This window comes from Lemur catta, chromosome 1 (assembly GCF_020740605.2).
Source record: "Lemur catta isolate mLemCat1 chromosome 1, mLemCat1.pri, whole genome shotgun sequence".
NCBI classification, from domain to species: domain Eukaryota; kingdom Metazoa; phylum Chordata; class Mammalia; order Primates; family Lemuridae; genus Lemur; species Lemur catta.
Genome location: NC_059128.1, coordinates 127,988,744 through 128,015,854, shown reverse-complemented (window position 1 = coordinate 128,015,854; position 27,111 = coordinate 127,988,744). Strand labels below are relative to the sequence as shown.

General features: G+C 41.9%; 1 protein-coding gene across 4 annotated transcripts; it reads left to right on the top strand.

Moving 5' to 3' along the window:
- Positions 1-27,111, top strand: DCLRE1C (DNA cross-link repair 1C). Of its 4 annotated transcripts, XM_045533837.1 has the most exons (14): positions 1-179; positions 4,612-4,663; positions 6,780-6,864; positions 7,595-7,654; positions 9,996-10,051; positions 10,599-10,700; positions 11,093-11,165; positions 11,324-11,464; positions 12,267-12,368; positions 15,148-15,284; positions 15,837-15,891; positions 18,614-18,702; positions 20,823-20,917; positions 25,849-27,111. In XM_045533837.1, exons 1-14 carry the CDS (start codon positions 71-73, stop codon positions 26,772-26,774), a joined length of 2,082 nt encoding a protein of 693 aa, XP_045389793.1. In that variant the 5' UTR covers positions 1-70; the 3' UTR covers positions 26,775-27,111. The 4 variants fall into 4 exon arrangements, with proteins under 4 accessions (XP_045389793.1, XP_045389817.1, XP_045389803.1 ...); XM_045533861.1 differs by lacking the exon at positions 20,823-20,917 and having other exon boundaries at positions 22-179; positions 25,849-25,961; XM_045533847.1 differs by lacking the exons at positions 1-179; positions 4,612-4,663 and adding an exon at positions 6,514-6,565.

Genomic DNA, 27,111 nt, shown 5'->3' with positions numbered 1-27,111 from the left:
GGTTCCCGGAAGTGGCCGGCCTGGGCTTCCCAACCCGCTCGCGGTCCGGCGCGCCCGGGGTCGCGGCGCTATGAGTTCCTTCGAGGGACAGATGGCCGAGTATCCAACCATTTCCATAGACCGCTTTGACAGGGAGAACCTGAAGGCCCGCGCCTACTTCCTGTCCCACTGCCACAAGGGTGAGTGAGCGCTGCGTGCCGCCCAATCTCGGGGCGCAGGGGCTTGGAAAGAGAGGACAGGAGGGGACAGGCCCCGGGGCAGGGGGTGCGGCTGTCGGAGGCCAGCGAGGGGCTGGCCAGCAACGTTGTCCCAGTCTCTCAAAGACTTTGTTTATTTTGGGATCTGTCCAACCTGGCGCAGCAGCGACTGGCACTTGCGCACAGACCCGGGCCAGTCCGGGCAGGCACCGTTAGCGGGTTCTCTCGGTAGCTCTTCCAGCGGCCGATAGTCAGGAGGTGGCGAGGACTCGTTAGCTGTCCCCCAAAGCCTCGCTACCAGGTATAAAGAACACAAGTTTCAGATCAGTTTCGGCCACACCCTCAAACATTTGCTGGCAAGCGGGCAGGCTCAGAGCACGCCGTGGGATCACAGCCGGCCTGTGAGCTCGGGGAGGCGCTCGCCCCCCTCCTTTGCATATTCTGGCCACATCCGACGTGAAAGGTTCGTTCTGGTCCTGGACCGCAGGATGTTGATCTTGTAGATGGCGTTAGGCAACCAGAATACGCGACTACGATTTACCAGCTCTACTCCTTTAGGGATTAGGGTTAGAGAGTCACTCTTAATGATACGGGCTCGAGGCTAGATGCTCCAAGGGAGATCACATAATCCCCAGAGTTTAAATACTGCCAATTTCACAGCCATTGTCCACTTTTAACATCTATCGTGCTGACGAATACGTCCCTAACTTTCCCAATGAAAAGGTAAAGGTTCATTGTGCTAATGAGAATACGTCCCTAACTTTCCCAATGAAAAGGTAAAGGTTCATTGTGCTAATTAGCACAGCCGTTGGCACTAATGGGAGATAAAGTAGCTGCCTCTTGCAGCTGTGGCCTTGCAAATAGCTTCAGTAGTCCGTTCCCACTAAACAGCTGAGTTGAGTCATTGTAACAAACCCATACGCAAATGCTTAGAGCTCTGGTGCAGAGTATGGTAAAGGCAATTATGCATATCAAAACACCGCCTTTCCTCCCAGGGTTGGTGTGATGGCCATCTAGTGTCTTGTGTGTGGAATCAGTCTCACTCGGTGTAAACAGCTGAAGATACCACTTCTGGGAAATGCTTCTGAGCTCTTTCTGTTGATTTTTGAGAATGACGTTTTCGGTTTTCTCATTGAGAGCCTCCTGCTGCACGAGGGTGCCCCTGTTTTTACTGTTGGTGTTGAGTCTCGCTGGAATCTCTGAACTCAAAACGTGGTAGCCATGATGAAAGTATGGTGTAGAATCTTGGCCTTCGTGTTTAGGAGTAACGAGTTTGGAGAAATAATTCATCCGAAGGAATCTGTGAAATCGTCAGTTTGCACATTAAGCAAGAAATGGACTCTGTTTACTGTTGAGCCCCTATAACGTTTGCCATTCTCTAATCACATGGATCTGTTTACTTAACCAAGATGTAAACTCATCAAGGGCAAAAACCCAGCTTCTGCTTTTGGAAGTTTCCTACTTTTTTTTTTTTTTTAACCTTTTGGGGCCACTGACTTCTTTGACTATGCTGTAGACTATCTCCCCAAAATTTGTATACTGAAGCCCTAAGCCCCGAAGTGACTATATTTGGAGCTAGGGCTTTTAGGAGGTAATTAAGGTTAAATGAGGTCATGTGAGCGGGGTCCTACTCTGATAGGATTAGTAGCCTTATAAGAAGAGGGAGCGGGGCCTCACTCTTTTCATGTGCACACCCTGAGGAAAGGCCTTGTGAGCACACACTGAGAAGGTGGCCATCCGTGTGTCAGGAAAAGAGCCCTCACGAGAAACCTAGTTGGGCCACACCTTGACCCTGGACTTCCCAGTTTCCTAAACTGTGAGTAATAAATTTTTATTGTTTAAGCCACACAGTCTATGGGATTTTGTTATGGCAGTTCCAGTAGACTAATTCAGAATATCTGACAAATTCTATGAACTCCTTGGCTAGAAAGAAATGCAGATAAACACATTAACATCACCTTTTGGTAAAATTTAGAGTGAGCCATGGACCTACCTGATACCCATTTGTGGACCGTCTGGAACCCAATGCTGGGCTTAGGGCAGTCTGTACTAAGCACCATTGGTAAGGTCAAGAGGATGAGAGGAGACCTGTGGCCTGAGATAGCAGCCCAGGATTGGGGAAGAGCCCTTGAGGGGGCAATTTAAGATGATTTATTCTGATTTATTCTGGTCAAGGGAAAAGAAAATGGCCCTGGAAAAGTAGACCCTGAGTGCAGTTCCAGCAGCACAAAGTAAACTCAGCCAGGTTCTCCTGAGCACCAGTTAGGAAGGGGCTCCGGGGTGGTGGGGATGGGGGGACATCAGGCTAGAGGGTGCTGTCTGCTTAATTTGGGATCACGGAGCACAGTCCTGATTCAGCCTCCTTTTGCCACGGCAGAAATTCTTTGGAAACCCCAGTTATGGAAAGTCCTTCCCTGGGATATACCCCTAGGCCCTAAAACACCAGACCAGGTGTGACCTGAGGGGAATCACCCACAGGGCACAGGTGGCCTATCCTAGATGGGGCGGGGGAGGCATGTATTCAGTTAAGGGCTTCCAGGCGAGGTGTGCCGACTGCCCTGTTTTACTGGGTTTAAGCATCACCATATACAAATTGAGAGTGTGCTTTGTGTGTGTGGGGGGGTGCTAATTAGAATTGGTTTGATTTAGTTAAATAGTTTAGAAGCGTTTGGTCCTTGTTGTCTAGGCCTTTACATACTAAAGATTCAGAATGTATTAGAGTGCACTATATATTTAGTGTACTCTTTGGTTTAATTGTTACCTTTCTGTGGTCGTCTTCCTGTGTCTGTTAATTTGGAGGGCTGTGGGGCAAGTCTGCGTGGATAGTGACATCCCACCATTCAATCCAGCAGTCACAGCAGGCTGAGGAGATGATGAACCACTTCTTACTGTGGCCTAAGCCTGAAGGATTTCCTAGCAGACTGCATGGAAGCGAGCTTGAATTTCTAGACCGACTAACCTCAGTGGCAGGAAGTGAATGGGTCACATAGAGAGTGAGGCTCGAAGGTTGGCTGGTTTTTTTTTTTTTTTTTTTTGAGACAGTCTTACTCTGTAGCCTGGGCTAGAGTGCCGTGGCATCAGCCTAGCTCACAGCAACCTCAAACTCCTGGGCTCAAGCAATCCTCCTGCCTCAGCCTCCCGAGTAGCTGGGACTACAGGCATGCGCCCCCATGCCCAGCTAATTTTTTCTATATGGTTTTAGTTGTCCATCTAATTTCTTTCTATTTTTTTTTTTTTTTTTTAGTAGAGATGGGGATCTCGCTCTTGCTCAGGCTGGTCTCGAACCAGACCTTGAGTGATCCGCCCGCCTCGGCCTCCCAGAGTGCTAGGATTACAGGCATGAGCCACCGCGCCCGGCTGGATGGCTGGATTGAAATGAAAGGAGAGAGGAAAAGGAAGGGTTGGAAGCCATTCTCATTCTTCTGTGGCTTCTCAGGGTGACTTAAACTCTGCCCCACATTGCAGGAGATCACTCTCCTTTTAAATTGCTTTTGAATGGCTCGGGGATGGGCAACTTGTCCTGTTCTCAGAAGGATTCTTTACTCGCAGGAGAAAGAGCCGCTAGCCCATGTGGATCACTTCTCTTACAAAAGTGAACCTCATGTGTTTTCTCTTAAAAGGAAGCTTACAAAGAGGACAACTAAGTCTTTTTTTTTTTTTTTTTTTTTTGAGACAGTCTCGCTCTGTTGCCTGGGCTAGAGTGAGTGCTGTGGCGTCAGCCTAGCTCACAGCAACCTCAAACTCCTGGGCTGAAGCGATCCTCCTGCCTCAGCCTCCCGAGTAGCTGGGACTACAGGCATGCGCCACCATGCCCGGCTAATTTTTTCTATATATATATTTTAGTTGGCCAGATAATTTCTTTCTATTTTTTTTTTTTTTTTTTAGTAGAGACGGGGTCTCGCTTGCTCTTGCTGAGGCTGGTCTCGAAATCCTGACCTCGAGCAATCCACCTGCCTCGGCCTCCCAGAGTGCTAGGATTACAGGCGTGAGCCACCACGCCCGGCCTTTTTTTTTTTGAGACAGAGTGTCACTTTGTTGCCCGGGCTAGAGTGAGTGCCGTGGCATCAGCCTAGCTCACAGCAACCTCAAACTCCTGGGCTCAAGCAATCCTCCTGCCTCAGCCTCCCGAGTAGCTGGGACTACAGGCATGCGCTACCATGCCTGGCGAATTTTTTTCTATATATATTTTAGTTGGCTAGCTAATTTGTTTCTATTTTTAGTAGAGACGGGGGTCTCGCTCTTGCTCGGGCTGATCTCGAACTCCTGACCTCGAGCGATCCACCCGCCTTGGCCTCCCTGAGTGCTAGGATTACAGGCGTGAGCCACCGTGCCTGGCCTACAACTAAGTCTTGTTGGGCTGAAGAATCCTCTGAAAAAAAGAATGTTTTATGACTTTCAGTTCCTTTGTTTTTAGATCACATGAAAGGATTAAGAGCCCCTACCTTGAAAAGAAGGTTGGAGTGCAGGTAATTTATTTTGCTACGTATGTATGTGTTTAAGTAAACATTTTAATTGAGAGATGATGGTAACATCTATACAGAAAAGTCCATCCCCTGTAAGGGCACAGCCTGATGAGCTTTTGCAAAGTGAACACATCTGTGTAGCTCTCCCCCTCCCCCACCCAGACCAAGAGCTAAAACGGTGCTAATATCCCAGGCCCCCCTGCCTCCTCCCAAAGGTAACCTCTAGTCTCAATTTTGTTATCGTGGGGTAGCTTTGGCTGTTTTTGAACTTTATATAAATAGAATCATACCAGATAGACTTTTATATTTGTGTAATTCACCTATGCTATTGAGTACAGTAATAACTCCTTCATTTTTATTTCTGTAAGAGTGTGTGTATATGAGAATGGTTGTCCCATTATAAAGAAATCATTTAAGACTTTTTCTTGAAGCTGAACTATTGGATTCTTTTCCTGCAACCATTGCCTAAATCTAAATTCTAAATTCTCAAGATACGTATTTGGAAAGGCCGCTTTTGACTTTTGAACCAGGGGACGTCAGGGTTTTTCAGCTAATCAATAACAATAGTCTATGTTCTTGATATTAATAGCTAATATTTATTGAACACTTACTATATTCTGGGCACTACGCATTTCTAGTTTAGCAGCTTTTTTGAGTGCCTATGATGAAGCAGGCTTTGTATTAGAGGAGCCACACAGATGAAAACCCCTGTCCTCTTGGACGTGACATTATCATCAGAGCCTCTTGACAACCTTTTGAATAGATACTATTATTATTTCTATTTTACAGATGAGGAAACTGAGGAACCAGAGAGGTTAAATTAGTTGCCCAGTGTCATGCAGCCAGTAGGTGGCAGGACCAGGATTTCAACCAGGTCTGTCTGACTTTAGAGCCTGTGTATCAGTTATCTATTGCTGCGTAACAAATCGCCCAAAACCAAGTGACTTAAACCAGCACTAATCAGGTGTCATCTCTTAGTTTCTGTGGCTCAGGAATTCTGACAGGGTAGCATAGGGGTGGCTGTTTTCTGCCTGCCTGGGCTGAAGTCTTTGCTGAAGATCTGAAGATTTGCTCAGTGTCTGATGCCTGGGCTGGGAAGATAGCTAAGGGATAAGATAGTTGGGGCTCCTTGGGCATCTCTCTCTATCTCTGCAAAGTCTCTCTGGTATGGTGTTTTCAGGATAGCCAGACCTGTCAAATGGAGAATCAGGGTTAAAAAGTCTATGTCCCGAGAGAGGCAGGAGGAAGTTATAGTGCCTGGAGATCTGACCTCGAAAGGCATGCAATTACTTCCACCACATTCTGTGGTTAAGGCAGTCACAAAGGACTGCCCAGATTCAAGGGCAGGGAGCACAGACCCCTCCAGTCAGTGGAGAAATTTTGATATCCATTTTGTAAAAAGAGTGTGTGTGGATGGGGTATTTAGTAGCATGGCCGTCTTTGGAAAATACAATCTGCCACTGACTGTATTCCTTACCTCTAAACTATACTGTCAAATTTTTAAAGTTTATTATGAAATTCTGTTCATTTAAAAAAAAGTAAATAGAATTGATTTATGTGAAGCAAAAAGCAGAAGTCTCTGCTCCCAGCCCCCCTTTGTCATTCTCCAAAAGTAGGTTAATGTTTGGTGGCATCTTTCCAGATAGATATGCCCGATCCAGGTATAAGCCTGTATTTTTCACCGTAACAATGGCGTAGGACAACATTGTTTCTTTTCTTTTCTTTTTTTTTTGAGACAGAGTCTTGCTCTGTTGCCTGGGCTAGAGTGCTGTGGCATCAGCCCAGCTCACAGCAGCCTCCAATTCCTGGGCTCAAGCAATCCTCCTGCCTCAGCCTCCCAAGTAGCTGGGACTACTACAGGCCTGTACCACCATACCTGGCTAAGAGGGACAACTTTTTGAGGAGGTCAGAGGACACAGTATTTCCCCCTCCCTTATGCTCTTGATGGGACTGAAATAGTGGGCATAGGTATGTTGGGAACTACACTAACACTTTCGGTGCCAGCAAAATTTCTGATTTACTAGAGAAAACTGATGTATGATGAAATATATTTCCTAGTCATCAAGATGGCTTATTTTGGATTGTATTGAAATCACCTTTTTTTGTCTTTTCCTTTCAGCTTGAAGGTTTGCTTATACTGCTCACCTGTTACTAAGGAGTTATTGTTAACTAGCCCGAAATACAAATTTTGGGAGAAACGAATTGTAAGTTTTATTTTTTGAATAACATTAATTTTTTTTAAATGGGAAATATTTTTAGAGGTAGATTGCAAAAAGCATTGGAATTATTCAAAACCCAATTGCTCACATGCTACAGTTACCCACATTAATTAGAATGTTGATATTTAGTCCTTTGTAATTCAGCAATTTAGAAGAGGTCAACATTTTGTTGGTGTCAATTTGGTTTTTTTGTTCCTCAAGAGTTTGATCTAGGTCTTTAGTTTTGTTTAATCTCATTGACTTTCTAGCTAAGATGCATTTCAATATTTTAGAGTATAAAATGATCATTAACATAATTGCTAGATCCTTTTATTTAGATCATGGGCTGATCCAGCCTGTGTTCTATAGCGCAAAACCTAAACACATAGTACACATGATCACATGTTTTTACAAAGACTCAAATTCAAAGGGAGGGGAGAATGGGAGTGGTAGGGATAGGGAGATGGAGGAGCATCGAATGCATGGAAATAGAATTGCTGTTCAAAGGATTATATGCATTTATAAGGCATTTAATACACTCTGCAAAATCTGTTTCAGGAAAGGTATTTTTGTTTTACTGTTTTTACAAACTGTTAAAATATTTATTATAGTGAAACCAGAAATTGTTATACAGAGAGTCTGTAACTCCATTTCATCTCTGTGTTTGAGATGGCAAAGGCATTGTAAAGCTGTGAAAAACTGACATACACATGATTATCTTATTTTATTTTGATAGATATCAATTGAAATCGAAACTCCTACCCAGATATCTTTAGTTGATGAAGCATCGGGCGAGGTAACTAAATATTTAAATATCACGTGATTTTTAAAAAACATTTAGTGCTAAAATGATTGTTTGCCTTTCTTGATTTTGAATGTTCATTTAACCACAAATAAACATTTAGTCATTGAATAGGTTTTTAGGGGAGAAAAAACCCAAAATATTTGTAATTGTCTTAGTCCATTTGGACTACTATCACAAAAATACTATAGACTGGGTGTCTTAAACAGCAGACATTTAGTTCTCAGTTCTGGCGGCTGAAAGTTCAAGATCAAGGCTCTGGCAGATTGGTATCCAGTGAGGGCCTGCTTCCTGGTTCTTTTTCCTGTGTCCTCACATGATGGAAGGGACAAACACGCTCCCGTGGGCCTGTTTTATAAGGGCACTAATCCCATTCGTGGGGGCTTTACCCTCAAGAACTAATCACCTCCCAAAGGCCCCACCTCCTAACACCATGACCTTAAGGATTAAGATTTCAACTTATGAATTTTGGGGAGACACAAACATTCAGTCCATAATAGTGATTTATTTATTTCCTACATTGAAAGGATTGGACATGGCTTTTGTTTTTTTTGTTTTTTTTTTTGGTCAAAATTGTTTTGTTTTTTTTTTTAGTATTACTTCTAATGAGGTGAACTCTAGTTGATATGACTACATGGTATTGTCATATTTATTACATTTATTAAATGTTCAGGATATAAAATGGTGGTTAATATTTTTACAGAAAGTTTATGTCTATTGTAATTTTTTCTGAATTGTTATTCAAAAAAAGTCACTGCCCAAGTGGATAAAATTTATTTTTCATCCTTTAATTTAGAAGTAGTACTTTTGTGAATGTGTTGTTTTAATAGGAGGTAGAACTATGGACCTGCCTTTTTGTTTTTCCCCCTGAAATTATATACACGGCTAAAACTTTCCTATTTTATCCAGTTACTGTTTGTTCTGTAGCCTGAGTATAACACATTGCTTTGATATGTTTAACTCTGAGGGTGTCTTGTGTTACATGAATGTGATCAGAACAGAAACTGACTTTTTCAGATATTTCTTCTTTGAAAAGATCAGTTTCAACTGCCAGAGCCTTGATCTTGAACTTTCAGCCTCCAGAACTGAGAGCTAAATGTCTGCTGTTTAAGACACCCAGTTGAAATTGAAGTATTCCTCTCTGCAAATTGTCATCCCAAGGGAAGACTGCAGGGTCAGTTTAGGGTGGGTTAAAACAGAGGGGGAGGAAAAAAAGATGGCCTAGACTTTTTTCTAGATGCCATCCTGGACTCGGGCAGCTGCTTTTCCAGGGAATATTGTAATTGATTTGCGGCCTTGTCACGTACAGGGCTATATGGGGAGAGGCTTTGCCCAGGCCCGACAGCTAACAGTGGGCAGGCTTTGGGGCAGTCTTGCTGCCGCACTCTGATCCTTCATTCCTCTTCTTGTGGGCCATGGCCTTTGGGCATCGTTCATCCAGCACCAACTGCTGGGAGGGCCCTCCAGGATGCATAAAGTTAGACTGGAGAGAGGAGTCACGTCTCAGAGCAGCAAGCTGGTGTGTGCAGAGCCCTCCCCACTTGCTGCTGGCCGGAGGGGCACTGGTGCCCTGCGCGGCCTGCCCTTGAGGGACAGTATAATGTGCAGTGCGTATGGGGACCAGGCTACATCCAGGCTTGTTTTTTTAAAATAGCTTCATTGAAGTATAAAAGTCCAAGTCACAGAATTACATATTTTAGAATATTTTCATCACTCCAAAAGAGAAACCCTGTACCTATTGCAATCACTCTCCATTGCCTCCTCCCCCGGCCCCTGGCAACCACTGCTGTATTCTACTCTCTGTCTCTATGGATTTGCCTATTTTGGATATTTCATATCCACAGAATTACACAACGTGTCATCTTTTGTGTCTGGCTCCTTTCACAAAGCATAATGTTTTCAGGGGTCATCCATGTTGTAGTGTGTGTCAGTACTTCACACCTTTTCGTGGCCAAATCACATTCTGTGTATGGAATATTAGACCACATTTTGTTTGTTCATCACTTAGTAGGCATTTGGGCTGTTTCCACTTTTTAGCTAGTATGAATAAATTGCCGTGAACATTCATGTACAAATTTTTGTGTAGACGTAAGTTTTCGTTTCTCTTGGTTCTATAACTAGCAGTGGAATAGCTCAGTCCTTTGGGAACTCTACATTTAATCATTTATTGCATGGACGAGGATTCTAGTTGTTTCCAGGATTTGAAGAGTGAGGAAATTGGGAGAGAAAAGGCACATTTTTGGAGGTACTTGAATGAGTTCTATCAAGGAGGGCTTTATTTAGCTAGGTCCTAATGATAACTTCTATTATTTTTTTTTCTTTATTTTCTTTATAGATGGAAGAGATTGTTGTGACTCTCTTACCAGCTGGTCACTGCCCAGGATCAGTTATGTAAGGGGGCTCATCTATTTTGGCATTTTATTATAATGTAGATATGTATTATATTTGTAGAAATAAATTTTCAGGGTCTAAAAATCAATGTGGATAGAGAGATTTGATCATTTTTCTGGCCATTTCTTTAATCTTTGTTTCCAAATTGAACTTGGAGGATGGAGGTGAAGATCAAATTTGAAACGTGGCTTTCTAACGATGGAAGTCTTCAATTACTATTTCTCCACTGGCTTTGCATTCTCTTGTCACATGGATTTTTCTCTCCATGAATAGGAATGATCTCAATATGTTATTGAGAGTGCTAACAAATCACAGGGAGCTTCTATTACAAACTCAGTGGTATCTCCATTCTGTTATTTCTTTCTACCCCAGGAAAGAGGCAACAGTTAAGTGCCTGGTGTGGTTTTAGAGCTCTAGGAATTCTATTAACACTGTTATCATAAGAGAGATGTTCAGCAGCAAGCATTCGCTATGGATTTGGCATGCATTTGCTTTATTAAGATTTTGTGTGAGACTCAGAAGTCACCGAGATGTATTTCCTTTCCAGGTTTTTATTTCAGGGCAATAATGGAACTGTCTTGTACACAGGAGACTTCAGATTGGCGAAAGGAGAAGCTGCCAGAATGGAGCTTCTGCACTCTGGGGGAAGGTACTGGGCCCTAGACAGCTCTTGAATGTGAGAACCATAGTTTAAAAAGTTTTATTGCTCTTTTCCCACCAAACACAAGCCTTTGTTTTTGTTAGAAATCAAACTTGGTTATACTGTTTTTAAAAGTAGAGCAAATTTTTCTCCATGACATGGGATATTTGAATGTTCTCTGCTGGATTAGGGCAGTAGTTGCATGAATTTGTCAAAATTCACTGGCTCATTTATGGAAAATCTGTGTATTTTTATTGTATGGAAATAATTTCCCAGCAAAGTTGATTTAACAAAAACATTCCAAATGGCATGGAACACCCTGTAAAATAACTGAGAGTTTAAATCTTATACATAATTTATGTCCCATTGGATGGCTAAGAGTGGTTGTTTTCTTTTTTCAGAGTAAAAGACATCCAAAGTGTATATTTAGATACTACTTTCTGCGATCCACGATTTTATCAAATTCCAAGTCGGGTAAGTCTGCCTGGAGGAATGTGGCTGTAATTCTAGCAGGAGGGTTTTTAGGATGACAGATCAGATCGTCATTGTCCCTGTTGGCACGAGTACCTGTGATTGTCAGGAATGAAAGAGTCAATGAGGCTCTTCACCAATGTCTTGCAAATCCTGTCTAGGGGGAGTGTTTGAGTGGAATCCTAGAGCTGGTTCGCGGCTGGATCACTCGGAGTCCGTGCCATGTCGTGTGGCTGAACTGCAAAGCAGCTTACGGCTACGAATATTTGTTCACCAACCTCAGTGAAGAATTTGGCGTCCAGGTATGGAGACTGACTGTTCCTTTCTCTCTCTCCCTTCCATTCTCCCAGCTTCTCCTGTCCTTCCCCTCCCTGTCCCCAAATAACCAAAAACAGTGACAGATGGAAGCAACCTAGCAAAAGCCTGTTTGCAGCAGAGGTTGGTGGCCCCACTGAGGTGATGTCATCGTTGTTAACTCACATCCTCTTAGGAGGAAATTGACAGCAGCCCTGAAGGCTTAGAAGAGCCTTCAAGTGAAATGCCCCATAGAGGAAGTATTTTTTTCCAAACTGTGGGTCAGGAAATAAATTTAGTGACTGTGACCAGCATTGAAGATAAATTTGAACTAGGAGGTATCAGCGTGTATTGCTTGCTCTCAGGGTCATTATCATTTTGGGAACAGAGGACCAGCTGTGTATATCTTTAAGGGTAGGTGATTCCTGATTGTTTCTGTCTGCTTTGATCACTGCTGTATGCCCAGTATTTAGAACCAAGTGTGATATACAGTAGGCTCATAATAAATATTAACAAATTCCTTTCGAAGGACTAAAGGACAGTATTAGCAGGATCAAGTGAAATCCATAAGCCGTGTCTCTGTAACTTTTTATTTCCACCAGCAATAGACAGTGACCCTGACCTGGTTGGACTTGTGCCCGTTGATATCATCCTGGCAGAATGCTAACGTGCACTGAAATAGCCTAAAACTGGGTTTCAAGAAAGAAGAGGGGGTTAGTCCACTAACTGGGGGTTTTGCTCTGAATATTAACAATGTGTTTATAGGAAATGCATTTCAGATAATTTGCATATGTATGTTACTTCCCTTAGGTTCATGTGGATAAGCTAGACATGTTTAGAAACATGCCCGACATCCTGCAGCATCTCACGACAGACCGCAGCACCCAGATCCACGCCTGCCGGCATCCAAAGGTATGTGTGCAAATGTTTTGTCTCGTATTGTTTGTGTGACCCATAAAAATGATTTTTAGGTTGAGAAGAAACCTCAGAAATTCCATTTTTTAGGCTCCGCTCTTTACAAATGTACAAACTGAGGCTATAATCATAAATTGTTAGCTCCAGTTCATGCAGCCATACGTTACTGTAGTCCATTACCATATACTTCATAATTAGTAAACAGACACAGATCCTTATAGTTTTCTGATGAAATCTATTCATCAGAAATGCAAATTTGGCCGGGTGCTGTGGCTTACGCCTGTAATCCTAGCACTCTGGGAGGCCAAGGCGGGTGGATCGCTCGAGGTCAGGAGTTCGAGACCAGCCTGAGCAAGAGCGAGACCCTGTCTCTACTAAAAATAGTAGAGAAATTATCTGGCCAACTAAAATATATATATAGAAAAAATTAGCCGGGCATGGTGGTACATGGCTGTAGTCCCAGCTACTCGGGAGGCTGAGGCAGTAGGATCACCGAAGCCCAGGAGTTTGAGGTTGCTGTGAGCTAGGCTGATGCCATGGCACTCACTGTAGCCTGGGCAACAAAACGAGACTCTGTCTCAAAAAAAGAAAAGCAAATTTATTTGTAATGAAAGTAGTAATATGTTATAGCTTATAATTTAAGGAAACACTCAGGATCCACTGCTATTTATTTTTGAGACACATGACATGAGCATGCTTATAAATTATTTGTCTTCTACTCATTTGAGATACATATCTAAATAAACTTTCCTTCACACTTTGAAATAGTTACATGTATTGACGGTCCTATTTCAAATGTATGTTTCCAGTGTGTCTGTAACTCACTTGTGATTGTTTTCTAATGCCACCATAGAACCTCCTTCTGCTATCAAATATCAGGTATAAGACTTCCATTTCAAATTTGCCTTTACATGTTTTTCAATTAAAAAATTAAATTTCAGGTTTTCAATTTAAACTGTCATGACAAATTAATCTTCAAATGCAGTGGTGTGAGTGAATCTAATTTTCTTCTCAGTTTTCAAATATCTTAAGCATTCAAATGCTGAGCCATTTTTTTTGTAAATACTGCATTTATACCTTTAGATCACCATTGTGGGTACTATTAGTGGTTCCATCAGCCAAAAGCCTAAAGTTGCTTGTCCCTTATAATAAAGCATAATTTTAAACAGAAAAAGAATTCTTATCCACAGCATGGACTGTTCTTCTGTAGGCCACTGTAAGAGCTACTAGGTAAGAAATTACTTCTGATGATTGGTAAGCTGCATATTCTATCTTGCATTCATGAATTTATTTCATTTTTTTTGTGTGTGTGTACTTACATAAATACATATATATTCACATACATAACACTTATATCCAGTGGATTCTTGGATGAATAAAAATGTAGATATTAAATATAAATTATTTTGTCTTTTTTTTTTTTTTGGAGGGGGGGACAGAGTCTTGTTCTGTTGCCTGGGCTAGAGTGCTGTGACGTCAGCCTAGCTCACTGCAACCTCAAACTCCTGGGCTCAAGCGATCCTCCTGCCTCAGCCCTCCCGAGTAGCTGGGACTACAGGCATGTGCCACCATGCCCGGCTAGTTTTTTCTATATATTTTTAGCTGGCCAGCTAATTTCTTTCTATTTTTAGTACAGACATGGTCTCACTCTTGCTCAGGCTGGTCTTGAACTCCTAACTTTGAGCAATCCTCCCACCTTGGCCTCCCAGAGTGCTAGGATTACAGGCGTGAGCCACCGCACCCGGCTGTCCTTTTTTCTATTAGACTTATAGTCTTTTGTCCCTTGCATTACAAATATTTTAATTGGCAAATTTCTTTTTGCTCTGAATATTCTCACATCCCACAAAGTAGCTTAATTTCTAATTGCTACTGCTGTCTTAGCTACTTTCCTGAGACACTGCTTCTAGCAGCTTAAAATATGTTTTAGATCACACAGGCTTTAAAAATACTGGGAGTTCCAGAGCTTATGGAGTCCTGTCTTCATCCTCTTCCCAGGGCTCATGAGAAACAGCACCAAAGGCACCCTGAAGAAATCAGATTGTGATGGAGTGCTAATGGTTTTGAAGGAAAATAATGTCTTTGGAAAAGTCACCCTATTATTTTTGAGCCGTTTGAAAACATTTTTATTATTTTTTTCCCTCCAACTTTATTTTTAAAAAATTTAAAACAGTGAAGTTGTAAGACTAGTGAGTATAAAGAACACCATATTCCCTGGATTTGCCAGTTTGTTAACTGCCACATTCTCTCTCGCTCGCTCTGTCTCTATGTATATGTGTAACCAACTCCCCCACCCCAAACCATCTGAGAGCATGTTGCAGACTTCATGGCGCTTCACCCCAAATCCTTCAGCAGGTATCTCTTAGAGTAAGAACATTCTCCTGTGTAACCGCAATATGATTCCTCCACTCGGGAAATTTAGTGTTGATATAGCACCGTTAGCTAGTTACACAGTCCAGTCAGATTTCCCCAATTGTCCCAGCGGTGTCCTTGAAAGCTTGTGGGGCAGGCAGAGGGGCATGGGGACATTCAGTCAGGCCTGAAGGGTCTCTTGATGCGGGTTACATCCCTTGCCCTTCGCTTCTCTGTCCTCACGTTGATGGTTCTGAACAGTCCATTTGTAGAATGTTCCCCAGTTTGGAATTATCTGATTGTTTCCTCATGTCTACATTTTTTTTCATGTCTGAAAAACTAATCTACCTTTGTTTTTGAGACCCTTCGTATAAAAAGATTTGTTGAAAATGTACAACTGTTTTTCTGTGTTTTTGATCTTTTTTAGGCAGAGGAATATTTTCAGTGGAACAGATTACCCTGTGGAATTACTTCCAAAAATAGGATTCCACTCCGCACAATCAGCATTAAGCCATCCACCATGTGGTTTGGAGAAAGAACCAGAAAAACAGATGTCATAGTGAGGTAAGGAAGCAACGTCCTAGGTCTTCTGAGAGAAACCTGGTTTTGAGGTAAATTGTTTGATTTAATCTAGTTTAAATGCAGTCTAGGCTAAGCCCAAGAAGAGGATATAATATTAGAGCTGTGGGAAATAATTTCTTACATTTAAACTTTATTTAATCTGAGGATATGCTACTTCTAACCCATGACAATACCATTAGCCAGTCTTATCCTGAGCCTTATTCTAGTTAGGTAAGATTGTTGGAGACCGAGAATATCTGAGTGCTTGCCCAGAAGTTATACACTGACGTCGTAGAGAACAGAAGCCCTTGGCAGGGTGCAGGAGTTACCACGATGGTCATAGTATCTTAGCAACAACATTCCCTTAACTTGGGCCGTTCAGGGTGTGTGCAACAGATTTCCATCTCTGAAAAAGATTCACTCCTATTTCGAGAAGAAGTTCCTGACTTAGGGTGATCTCATACTGAAATTGCCTAAATGGGAGGGGTGAAAGTTTAGAACTTAGCTTAGTTTTACTAAGTGACCTTTTCATTTTGTGTTTTCATTTTCCTCCAGGACTGGAGAGAGTACATATAGAGCTTGTTTTTCTTTTCACTCTTCCTACAGCGAGGTAAGAGGATCCAGTCGTGAACTCAGAACCCTTATTGCTGACTGTTGTGCAGCCTTCATGGTTCACAGTAGTTTTCTTGGCTTTCAGAGGCATCTTTTTCTATTTAAATCTTGTTTCCTTTCTTTTTCTTTTCTAAATATAGCCTATCCTTATTATTCACAGATTCCATATTTCTGTTTCCTAGTCACTGAAACTAATCTGTGAACCCAATACTAACGTTTGCAGTGCTTTTGTGATCATTTGCGGACACGGGGACAGTGGTGAAAAATTTGAGTTGCCCGACATGCTCGTTCCCAGCTCAGATCAAACAAGACAGTGCTCCGCCTTCACGTTTCAGCTCTCGTACTCTCAACAGTGTCCTTTTTGGGTCTATTGAGTGGCATGTTTTTCATATTTTTGTGCTTTTTGTTGGTGAGACCACTATTTTAAATGGTGCCCAAACTTAGTACTGAAGTCCTGTCTAAGTGCAAGAAGGCTGTGATGTGCCTCATGGAGAAGATCTGTTAGATCAGCTCTGTTCAGGCATGAGCAGTGGTGCTGCTGGCCATGAGTTCAGTGTTCATGAATCAGCAATATATATTACATGAGGTGTCTTTAAACAGAAACACACATAAAATGAGGTTATGTGTGTATGGATTGATTGATTGATTGAAAATGATGTCAATAGAGGCTCCCAGGAACCTTACCCTGTATTTCCCCTAGGAGCAATGGTTCAGTATTTGCTAATTCAGTTATTTGTGGTGACTTTATAGAACATAACTACGGTGGATAAAGAGAAATCAACCGTGTCAATGTATTAAGTGCATTTGATGACAGAAGTCAACTTGTGCAAGTGAGAGCGGGTGTTCCTCTAGCTGGGTGTCTCTCCTCTCCCTGTGGCCACTTCATCCCTGAGAACAAGCAGTGAATCGTTTCTAGCATAGACTTGACCTAACCCTCTTTATCTGTGTTCCCTTCAGGAGTCTTAGATTTCTACCTTCCTCAACTCTAATTGATTCTGCAAACCAAATGAGTAGTGGGCAGGCAAGTAATGGTTTCTCTTTGCATTGCCTAATTTGAAAGGTACACAAGAAATTGCTTATGAAAAATAAAGAACAGATCCTCCTGCCTTGCCCATCTTAACTAAAGTAGCCATCTTATTTATATATAAAGTTAATGGTAATCTCTGGGTTTCTGCCTCTTTTGATTTGGTCTTTTCTTTGGAAAGTTGGCCACTAATAATCATTTTATGCCCTAGTTTGTCTTTCTATTTGCAGAAGGGAATAAAAATCTTTGTGTTGTGGTCAACTTTGTAACGGATAATTTTATTGAATGTTTCACCATGGGCCAGGGACTGGGCTAAGCACTTTATGTGTGTTACCTCATTTATACTTTTAGATGAAGAATCTAAGATGTAGAGATGTTAGGTAACTTGCCAAGATCTATATAGTAAGTGACAAAATGCATCTGGGATGTAGAGATGTTTTGAGGAATAGTGACAATTCCTCTGTTTAGCATTCTGAACTTTGTAGAAAATCAAGGTATTTGTGAAATGGTTGCATGTAAGTGTGCCTGTTTAGAGTTAATTGTTGGGAAAGGCAGTCCCATGTGCACAGCCTCCAACCTGCACTGGCCACAGAAGGATGGCCCTTGGCCTGGAGCACTTCTTACCAAGAGGTAAAGAGCACTCGTAGCTGGAACCAGCTTATTGCCTTGTGTGGAAATATCTTCCTGCTTTTTGGACTCAACATGTGGTCCTTTGTTCTGCTTAAGACTGTGTGTCAATGGCCCTCAGGCACGCCCTTGCTTTCCTTATTGCAGACACTATGGGGGAGGAGGAGGAGCCCTTCCCTTGTGGCAGGGGAGGGGTGCTGTAGGCAGATTGCCCATGCTGGCTATGGGTGACTGATGGATACTTGGAGCTGACCTTGCTCTGTCTGTTCTCTGTAAGTAAAGCATTCTTCCATCCAGTGCTTGATGTCATTGCTTTCCTTGGTGACTCCAACACCAAGATGCCACGGGTAGAAGTGTTTGAATTCCTTCCCCGGGATTGGTAACCAGTGCATAGTGTTCTGCTCCATGAGAATAAAACTGTTAGAAAAAATTAAGTAAACTCGAAGATGCAATTCTCTTGGTATTGCTAATTATTTGTAGGAGGAAAGAAATGCAATTTTTTTTTTCTTTTTTTAAGAGAAAAGGTCTCACTAGATTGCCCAGGCTGGCCTCAAACTCCGGGTTCAAGGGATCTTCCCACCTCGACCTCCCGAAGTGCTAAGTTATAGATGTGCACCACTGCACCTGCCTAAGAAATGAAATTCTAAGACTTTTTCTTGTGTGTATTACAGTTAATACTCAGCTAAATTCTAACTCCAAAGGGGATTTGTTAAATATGGGCTACTGACCTTGGACAAGGAAACTATCATATTAAAAAAAATAAAGAATCTTTGAACCTCATTTAATCAGTGATTCTCAGCTCTTACTGTGCAGGAGAGTCACTGGCGACATTCAAATGTACTGATTCCCAGGCCTGCATTCACTCAAAGGATCTTTGGGAGTGAGGCCTGGGCATTGGCTATTTGTTTTTCCCAAGAGGCCCCCAGGTGATTCCCACATGCAGCCAGTGTTGAAAACCAAAGCCATGAGATTTCTGTTTCTCTTACACCTGGCCTCCCTTTATCTCCTCTCACACCTAGTTTTTCATCATAGAGATGACAGTTGATCCATTTTGTCTTCCTTCTTCCAGATTAAAGATTTCTTGAGCTACATCTGTCCTGTGAACGCATATCCAAATGTCATTCCAGTAGGCACGACTGTGGATAAAGTGATAGAAATGTGAGTAGTTACTGTTTGTGGAATTCAGTGCCTCCCTTTGTGGTTTGTAGCTGGGTGACAAAGGATAGTTTTGCCTGAATGTTTACAAATCTAGAATGTTGTGGCATTTCTCGATTCATATTCATTGCCATTTTTTCCTGGCGTGTTTACTTTAGTTCAGTGTGGGAGAAGGTACAGGTGATGTTGTCAGTTTGTCCTGGATGGCATCCCAGCTCCACCGTTTACTAGCAGTGTGATCTTGGTCAGATCACCTTTCTGAGCTAGTCATTTCGAATCAGAAAAACAGGAATATTTCTGCTTCCTTGTTGGGTTTCTTAGAGATTCGGAGATAATATATGAAATGCACCTAGCACAGTGCCAAGTAGGTGGTCAGTTAAAGGTTATGTAAGGGATAAATGGAAGTCTAAGGAGAGGTGAAACAGTATAATGGACGTCTTTTACTACAGTATTACTGTTTCTTCACCTCTTCTTGGAGTTTCACTTATGCATTCATTAAAGATTTCTTTAGAGCCAGCTATATGGTAGGGAGCCGGGCTGACTAAGGTACATCCTGCCCTAACAGAGCTCCAGGCTGGTGGGGAGGCTAGGTGCACAGGAAGGCACAGTATCCACTGTGCACAAGGTGCTGTGGGTGCAGGAAGGAACCAGGCCTGGTGTCGGGGAATCTACCCCAGAGACCCTGATGAGGACATACAGGACCCAAGCTAGCAAAAGGTGACGGAAAAGAGGATTCAGGAGCCCCGGACAGAGGTCTGGGTGGGAGACACAGATTTGGAGGTGGCAGTGCAGTGACAACTGAAACCATGAGGACACGGGAAATCACCAGGAGGGACCACAAAGCTGTGGCCAGAACCCTGGGCAGCACGTCCGAGGGGTGGGGGAGGCAGCACTGGGAAGAGATGGTGACAAGGTGGCCCAGAGTGGGACGAGAGCAGAGAAAGGGAGTACAGGGTGTCGACAATCAGACTCTTGAGAAGACAAACAGTATAGGGACGACAATGTATGTTACACGTGTGAGCTCAGTGAGAGAAATTTCAGTAGAATTTCGAGTTAAAAGCCATTTTTCAGGTATTTGAGAAATAGGTAAAAAGTGAAGAAATGGAGAATGCTGACAGAACATTCTTTTAAAAAGCCTGACAGTGAAGGAAAAGTTAAGGACAAGATGGTAACTGGCGGCAGCAAAGTTTAGAGGCTTGATCTTAAAATAGCTGAGACTTCAGTATGAGCTAATCTTGAACACACATAAACTTGAATGTGCTCAAGCGTCCCGTGCGGGCTTGTAACATGCATGCTCCCATCTCGCATTTCCATCAGGCGATTCTTTTGTAGGTAGGTGGAGAAGGATGACCTCACTTTAAAAAGTTACCCAAGAATAGCTGAAATGACTGCGGAGAGAGGCGGTGACAAGGGCAGAGGTCCTTGGGGGGTGGGGTTGGCCAGGGGGATGATCCAGAAAACCCAGGTGGACCTGAGGACAGGGGTGGGATGTACAGTCTGTGTGGCTGTACATGTTTCAGGCTGGGAGCTTCATGGCTCTGTTCAAGTGTGTGGTGTTAATAGAGCATCCTAACGGCTTCCGGGAATCTGGCAGAAGTAGGCAGTTAACAATGAGGCCCTCAAAAAGGGCCAGGTCACCTTCAATCTTACTTCTGTGCCCTTTTCTATTTTATCTCTACTGTGTCTTAGCTTTCAGCCTAGGGATCTAGAACAAAGATCAAATCTGTGAGATTCTTGCAAGACATAAGTAAATCCCATTAAACTGCGAAGGGGAAACGAGCTACACTGTATTCCTCAAATGCCAGAAGATGTCACCGTGTTACTTACTAGGTTTTTAGGATAGGGACCTGCTTTTTAGTACTGTAAAAGCAAAGACAGAAGTTTTGCTCTAGTTTACTGAAGGAGTTTCCCTTCACCCTAACAATTAGCTGGACATCTACCAGTGCTCATAGTTACTACTTTAGTATACTGAAGTGATTTTTAATGATCAAACATTGCTTTTCAGTTGTACAAAGTAGTTGTGTGATTTCCCCTGCGGTCATGGTTCTGTAATCCCCATCAATGACACTTACCTCCCAGCAGCTTTCCCAGAAGGAACAATCAAATATTCTGATTCATTTCAGCTTAAAGCCTTTATGCCGATCTTCCCAAAGTACTGAGCCGAAGTACAAACCACTGGGAAAACTGAAGAAAGCTAGAACCCTCGACCGAGACTCCGGTAAGAACGGTCCTGGGTTCAGGGGTTTGAGCTCCCAGCAAGGACTGCTTTCCTGCGTGCTCTGGTCTGGTGGAAGTGGCCTTGGGCAGAGTGGACCTGGGACCCATGTAGCTCAGACTTGTCCCATGGTTTCGGGATGTGCTTTGCTTTCCTGTCTTCAGCCTGTGAAACCAGGCATTATCTATCCGTGTGGTGAAAACTGTGTATTGTGTGGTGGTCTCAGCTTTCTGGAATATGCTATAAGACTTGCATAGGCCATAAAGACAGGCTACATTGTTAGCCTCGAGCACTTCCTTGGGACACTAGTAAATGCTGGTAAGAGACTTTTCTAGTCATCATTTCTGATCACATGGATCAGTAGTGTTTATACAAATGGATTTTCTCTATACTTTTTCTACCTTCATTTATTGCTACTTTGTTTTTCAGTGAAGGACAGAGGGAAGCTCTGAAGTAGAAATCAGAACTTTAGATTCTGGGCAAAGCACTGAAGCTTTACAGCAGCCAGATTTAGTAGTTAGGGTTCTTGATTTCCATTCCTTTGGTAGAGAGCCAGCTACTGTGCCATACACTGAATACGTGGCCAAAACACACTAGATAATGAGACTATTTATTGAACACTTGCTATATAGCAGGTATTATGCTAGGTCCTTTATACGTGTTAAAGCTAAACCTCTAAACAAATTTATGAGGGGGTACTATCCTCATTTTATCAATGAGGAAACTGAAGTTTAGAGAGTTAAGGAAAGCCCCCAGGGTCTAGCAGGAAGTAAGTGACGGGCTGAGATTCTAATCTAGGTCTGTTTCTCCCATGTCTGCTTCTGCATTTCCGGTTAGAATATAATTTGAAAACATTTAGATGCCAATTCCAGGACTGATACAGCGAGCCTATTGCTGGTGTCTGAAAGAAAACCCCTTTGTTTCACTTAAAAGGTTCTAGAAAAGTTCCATTACTGTTAAATGTTAACTCTATCCTGTAATATAATTTCTTATCTTTACAAATTTAGTTTTTTTAAAAACAGCTTTACTGAGGTATAATTGATAGATTACAGATTGCACATGGTTAAGGTGTATGATTTGATACATTTTTACATGTGCATACATTTGAAAAACCATGACTCTAATTAAGATACTGAAAATACCCATCACCCTCAAGTTTCCTTATGCCACTTTGTAATTCCTCCTTGTCCCTGCTAAGGCAACCACTGATCTCCCTTCTGTCACTATGGATTACTTGGCATCACTCAGCACACTGGAGATGCATTCATGTTGTTGCAGGTACCAATAATTCATTCTTTTTTATTGGTGAGTAGTTGTCCACTGCATGGAGATTCTAAAATTTGCTGATCCATTCACCTGTTGATGTATGTTAGGTCCTGCATAATTTTAGATTCTTAAAAATATTCTTTATTGTTCTCAGGTATAGGGCGGACAATTTTTTTTAAATCATAAAAAATCCTTGGGCTTTGTTTTGGCATGTGATCGACATGTTTATAGTTTGGTCCTTTTGTGTCTTTTTATCTTTGTTAGGCAGGGACTAGAGCAGCATTTAGTCTACAGTTCACTTTCCCTGCTACTGAGGCAAGGCCTTTCTTGTTAATCTTACAAATGCCCATGGATAGTAAGGTTTTTCACTCTGGCTGTTGGGAACAGGCACTATTCCTGGCACTGGGTTGAGTTCTGGGCGCTGTTTCCTTTCACTCTTTTGCATGATCCTTTCCCTGGTTCCAGGTAGTTTCCTCACCGGCATGTGCCGCTCAGGTGTTGCACACTTAGGGGCCCCCTGCAGCTCTTCGGCGTCCCCTCCTTGCAGCGCTCTCCTCTCCGGCCCTCTGCTCTGTAAACTCTAGCCACCTTGACCTCAGACACCCAGTTCCCTCTCAAGTCAGGGACGTCCCCTCCCTGACTGGATTCTGTCACCAAGCAGCGAGCTGGGCAATCACAGGGCAAGTCTGTTTCCCATTTCTCAAGTTGTTGTCCTTCGTTGTCTGGCATCCAGTTTCTTGAAAGCCACTGTTTACCAGTTTGGTTTCTAGTTGTTTCAGGTGGGAGGTGAAATCTAGTTCCTGTTACTCCATCTTACCTTTCTTTACACTTTTGTACCTATTATGCACCTACCCGATCCACACTTATTTTTGATGAAATGTCTTTGAATCAGGCCACGGGTTTAAGTTTTTTTGAATTGATGCTCATTTCCATTTTATTTTTCTTAGCTTTGATTTTGTTCCTTCTTGATTCCTAAGGCTTTTTATTCCTTACTAATATGTGTAGTATAGCAGTATTTTTATAGCTTTTCTTATACTTGTACAGGCATAGATCTTTAAACAGCCCTTTAATGTTACTCTCTGTGGATGTTTAGATGTATTTTGTAAGCAACAGGTGTCATCATAATATTTTAGTCCAGGTCTGGCATTGGCTTTACAATTAGTACTCTGTCCTGTGAGTATGCTTTGAAATCTCTGGTGATCTCTACAAACTTGTTGACCAGTCTTTCAGGTCCTTCAGTTCCTAAAATGTTCTGTTGATCCAAGTCACTGCTAATGTACTAGTGTTAAATCAGCTGCTTTAAGATTTGTGTTCTTGTCTCAGCATCTGGGAGGCAAATCCAGAAGTTCTTCTTAGCCTCTTTTAAGAAGCTTTTTGTACTCTGATGTTTTATCTTTACATAATTAGTTTACCACTATTATAATTATATGTAAGGACCACTTTTATAAAATTACTGGTTTTGTTCCTCTTACAATAGTATATACTCTTGGTAGATAATTGAGAAAATAGAAAGTTATGTAGAACCACACAAGTCCAAATTATTTTAATGAGCATTTTAATGTATTTCCTTTTTTTCTTTTTATATAAATATTCACAAAACTTGGAGTGATATTGAAAATGTTTAAAAAGCAACATTATATAGGCACCAATCAACAAGAACAATAGTAACTGCAGTGCTAGAGCAACGTCCTGAAGTTCTGTAGTGCAAGGCTCTTTGGGTTGGACTGGGGAGAGGTGAGTCCCTTAGGGCAGGGCCCAGGGTAGTGGGAGGGAGACAGGAAGGACACTTGGCACGAGGCAAGGGCAAACGTATTTCAGTAACGTAACACCTGTAAGACTATGTAGGTGCATACAGGCTGAAAAGCAGCTTAGATCATTTTTACATATACACATGTGTATTTTTTTCCACTTCAAACATTTTATTGGAAAATTTGTTATTCAAAAATGTCAATTTAATGGTTGCACATTTTTCATGACGACTATATAATGGTATGTCTTTGGCATACATTTAGGTTATTTAGAACTTTTCAGTTTTATAAATGTGATCAACAATATTGTATGTAAGTCTATTTCACATCTTACTGTTGTTGGGTTATACTATAGAAATTAAGGTGCTTCATACGTGTTGCCAAATTGCTTTTTCAGTATGATTTTTTTAAATAAACAATGCACGATGGTAGAAAAAGTATCTATGAATTACTCATGACATTTGTCCCTTTTTTCATTGAGTTTAGGTGTTTTTATTGTCAGTTTGTATAAACTCTCAAGGATTTTGATACTTTATTTATTGTGAAATTTTCCCAGTGTTATATGCCTTTCCCTTTTCATAAAGTTTTAAAATTCTGTGTGTTCATAACAAAAAGTACATAATGTTAGAGTAAATTTCTAAGAGTACACACGAGATGACTGAAAATGTTTTGACGGAGGAAGGCCTGTACCATTGAGACGTACCACGACACTGGTATGGAATCGTCACTAACGTAGAGATAACATGGCCATACCAGTGGAGGAGCTAGAACCACCATATAATCCATGGCTTAAGCCATATCCTGGAGACTAGGATGACTGCAAGTATAGTAGCTAGACATTTCAGTCACCGTAAGCCCTTTAAGAATGACGGGCAGGACCAATTAGAAACCGTAATAGAACACTGGACTTTAAGAACAAGGTGGGATCTGTGCACGAGCCTACTGCGTCTCTGGCCTGTCTCCTCACCGGTTAAGTGGGAGCTAGATGATGGTATCTATGGTCTGTTATTTTAGTGGCTTTTAAACAAATGCAGTGTTCAGCCACCTCTTTCATCTCTGGGAAAGAAGTACGTTATTGTAAGTTAACACCAGATTTCGCAGTAGACAGTAAGTTGCCATACACAGCAGTCTAGAAAGCAGGAAAATATTTGTTTTCCCCTCAATTCCATGCCTTCATGTTTATGTATTCATTTATAAGAATTTCATTCTCCAAGTAAAGATTTATTCATTTTAAGAATTTAAGTGGACTGGGCTTACTGTTTATTGATAGAGCATGAACATGCTTAAAACTCAGGAAAATGAACTTTGTTGACTTTTAGTTTTTGACACTGAATGTGGCTTACTCAGCATTTTGGTTATAGTTGACTTAACCTGTATGTGTTCCCTGGAATCTATCACAGCCTTGTGCAGTATCAATAAAATGTTCATAGAAGAAAAACCTTAGGGAAAAAAAAATCAACTATCTTTTTATTAAATCAGTCAACCCACTGGGCATCTACTATTTGCAGAGCACACAGGGTTTGCAAACCTTTTTTGGATGTTTTACAAACCAGGTGGATGAACAGAATCAGCTGTAGAACTTAAATCATTTAGCCCTACTTTCTTCAGGGCTTCAGTAGGTCTGGAATGAGATACAGAAAGGTGTATTTTTTAAAAAGCTCTTCATGTGATTGTGTAATGATCAGCCAGGTTTGAGAATGACTGATCTCTAGCCTCAACTGATAGTCCGGCATTATCAAAAGTTGAAGAACGGTAGTTAAATTATTCAGAATAATTACTCTGAAGAAGAGTGACCTCTGTATTCTTTGTAATTCTAAGAATTAAAAGTGTAGGTAAATGCTACAAATTGGATTTTTATGAAAAGCACAAAGTGGCTCCCTTTGCCTTGTTTCCTATGAAATTGTTTTGTTTGTTCCACAGAGGAAGAAGATGATGATCTCTTTGATGACCCTCTGCCAGTACCTTTAAGGCACAAGGCTCCAAACCAGCAAACCGTTCACCCTGAGGTATTTTCAACGACTGCAGTATCAGAAAATGAGCCTGGAAAACTGAGACAAAGCACAGGGTGCCACAAAGCAGAGAATATGCAAAGCTCTCTTGTGGCAAACTTTGTAGATTGTGAAGAATCCAACAGTGAGAGTGAAGAAGAATTAGAAATCCCAGCTTCCCGGCAAGAAGATCTGAGCCCTGTAACACCTTCCCAGCAAAAGGCTGACGGGGAGGTACCGCAGTGGGAAGTATTCTTTAAAAGAACTGATGAAGTCACAGATGAAAGTTTGGAAAACTGTCCTTCCTCTACAGAGGCGGGGGGATCTCTGTCACCAAAGCTTTTCAGTGACTCTGATGGAGACTCAACCCACATCTCCTCCCAGAATTCTTCTCAGTCAACACACATAACAGAACAGGGAAGTCAAGGCTGGGATAGCCAATCTGATACTGTTTTGTTATCCCCCCAAGGGAAAAACGGTGGGGATGTTACCTCCTTGAACAAAGCTGGCTGTAGACCAAGAATCAAAGAGACTGTTCCTGCCTCTCACTTGGAACAAAATGTACTTTGCCCCAAGGATACTCACTCTGATTTGAAAAGCAGAGATCAAGATATAACTGTAGTTCCTACTGTTGGAGAACCAACCACGCTAACTGGTAGGGAACATATACCTGAGGAAAAAAGTCTGCTAAATCTTGGCACAAATGCAGATTCACAGAGCTCCTCTGATTTTGAAATTCCCGCAACTCCAGAAGCTGAGCTACCTAAACGAGAGCATTTACAATATTTATATGAGAAGTTGGCAACAGGAGAGAGTATAGTAGTTGAAAAGAGAAAATGCTCACTGTTAGATACTTAACAATTGAAAACACTTCATCCTAGAGCAACTACTAAAAAAACCTCTGCAAAGAGCTAATAGTATCACAATAGATAAATTAAAATGGCATACTTTAAAATGTTCAAATAATCTAAAAGGCAGCAGTGAAGGGGAAAAAGAGGAACAAAAGACAGGGAAAACACAGAAAGCAAGTAAGATAGAACTAAATCCAAACATATCAATACTTACATTAAATGTAAATGGTCTAGACGCCTCAGTGCAAAGACACTTATGGCTGAGTGTATGGCTCACGCCTATAATCCCAGCATTTTGGGAGGCAGGAGGATCGCTTGAGCCCAGGCCCCAGTGAGCTACGATA

Coding starts and splice junctions, on each gene's coding strand:
- DCLRE1C (XM_045533837.1), top strand. CDS start 71: ATGAGTTCCTTCGAGGGACAGATGGCCGAGTATCCAACCATTTCCATA. Junction 7,655..9,995: donor TTGATGAAGCATCGGGCGAG/GTAACTAAATAT, acceptor TTTTCTTTATAG/ATGGAAGAGATTGTTGTGAC. Junction 20,918..25,848: donor AACCCTCGACCGAGACTCCG/GTAAGAACGGTC, acceptor TTTGTTCCACAG/AGGAAGAAGATGATGATCTC.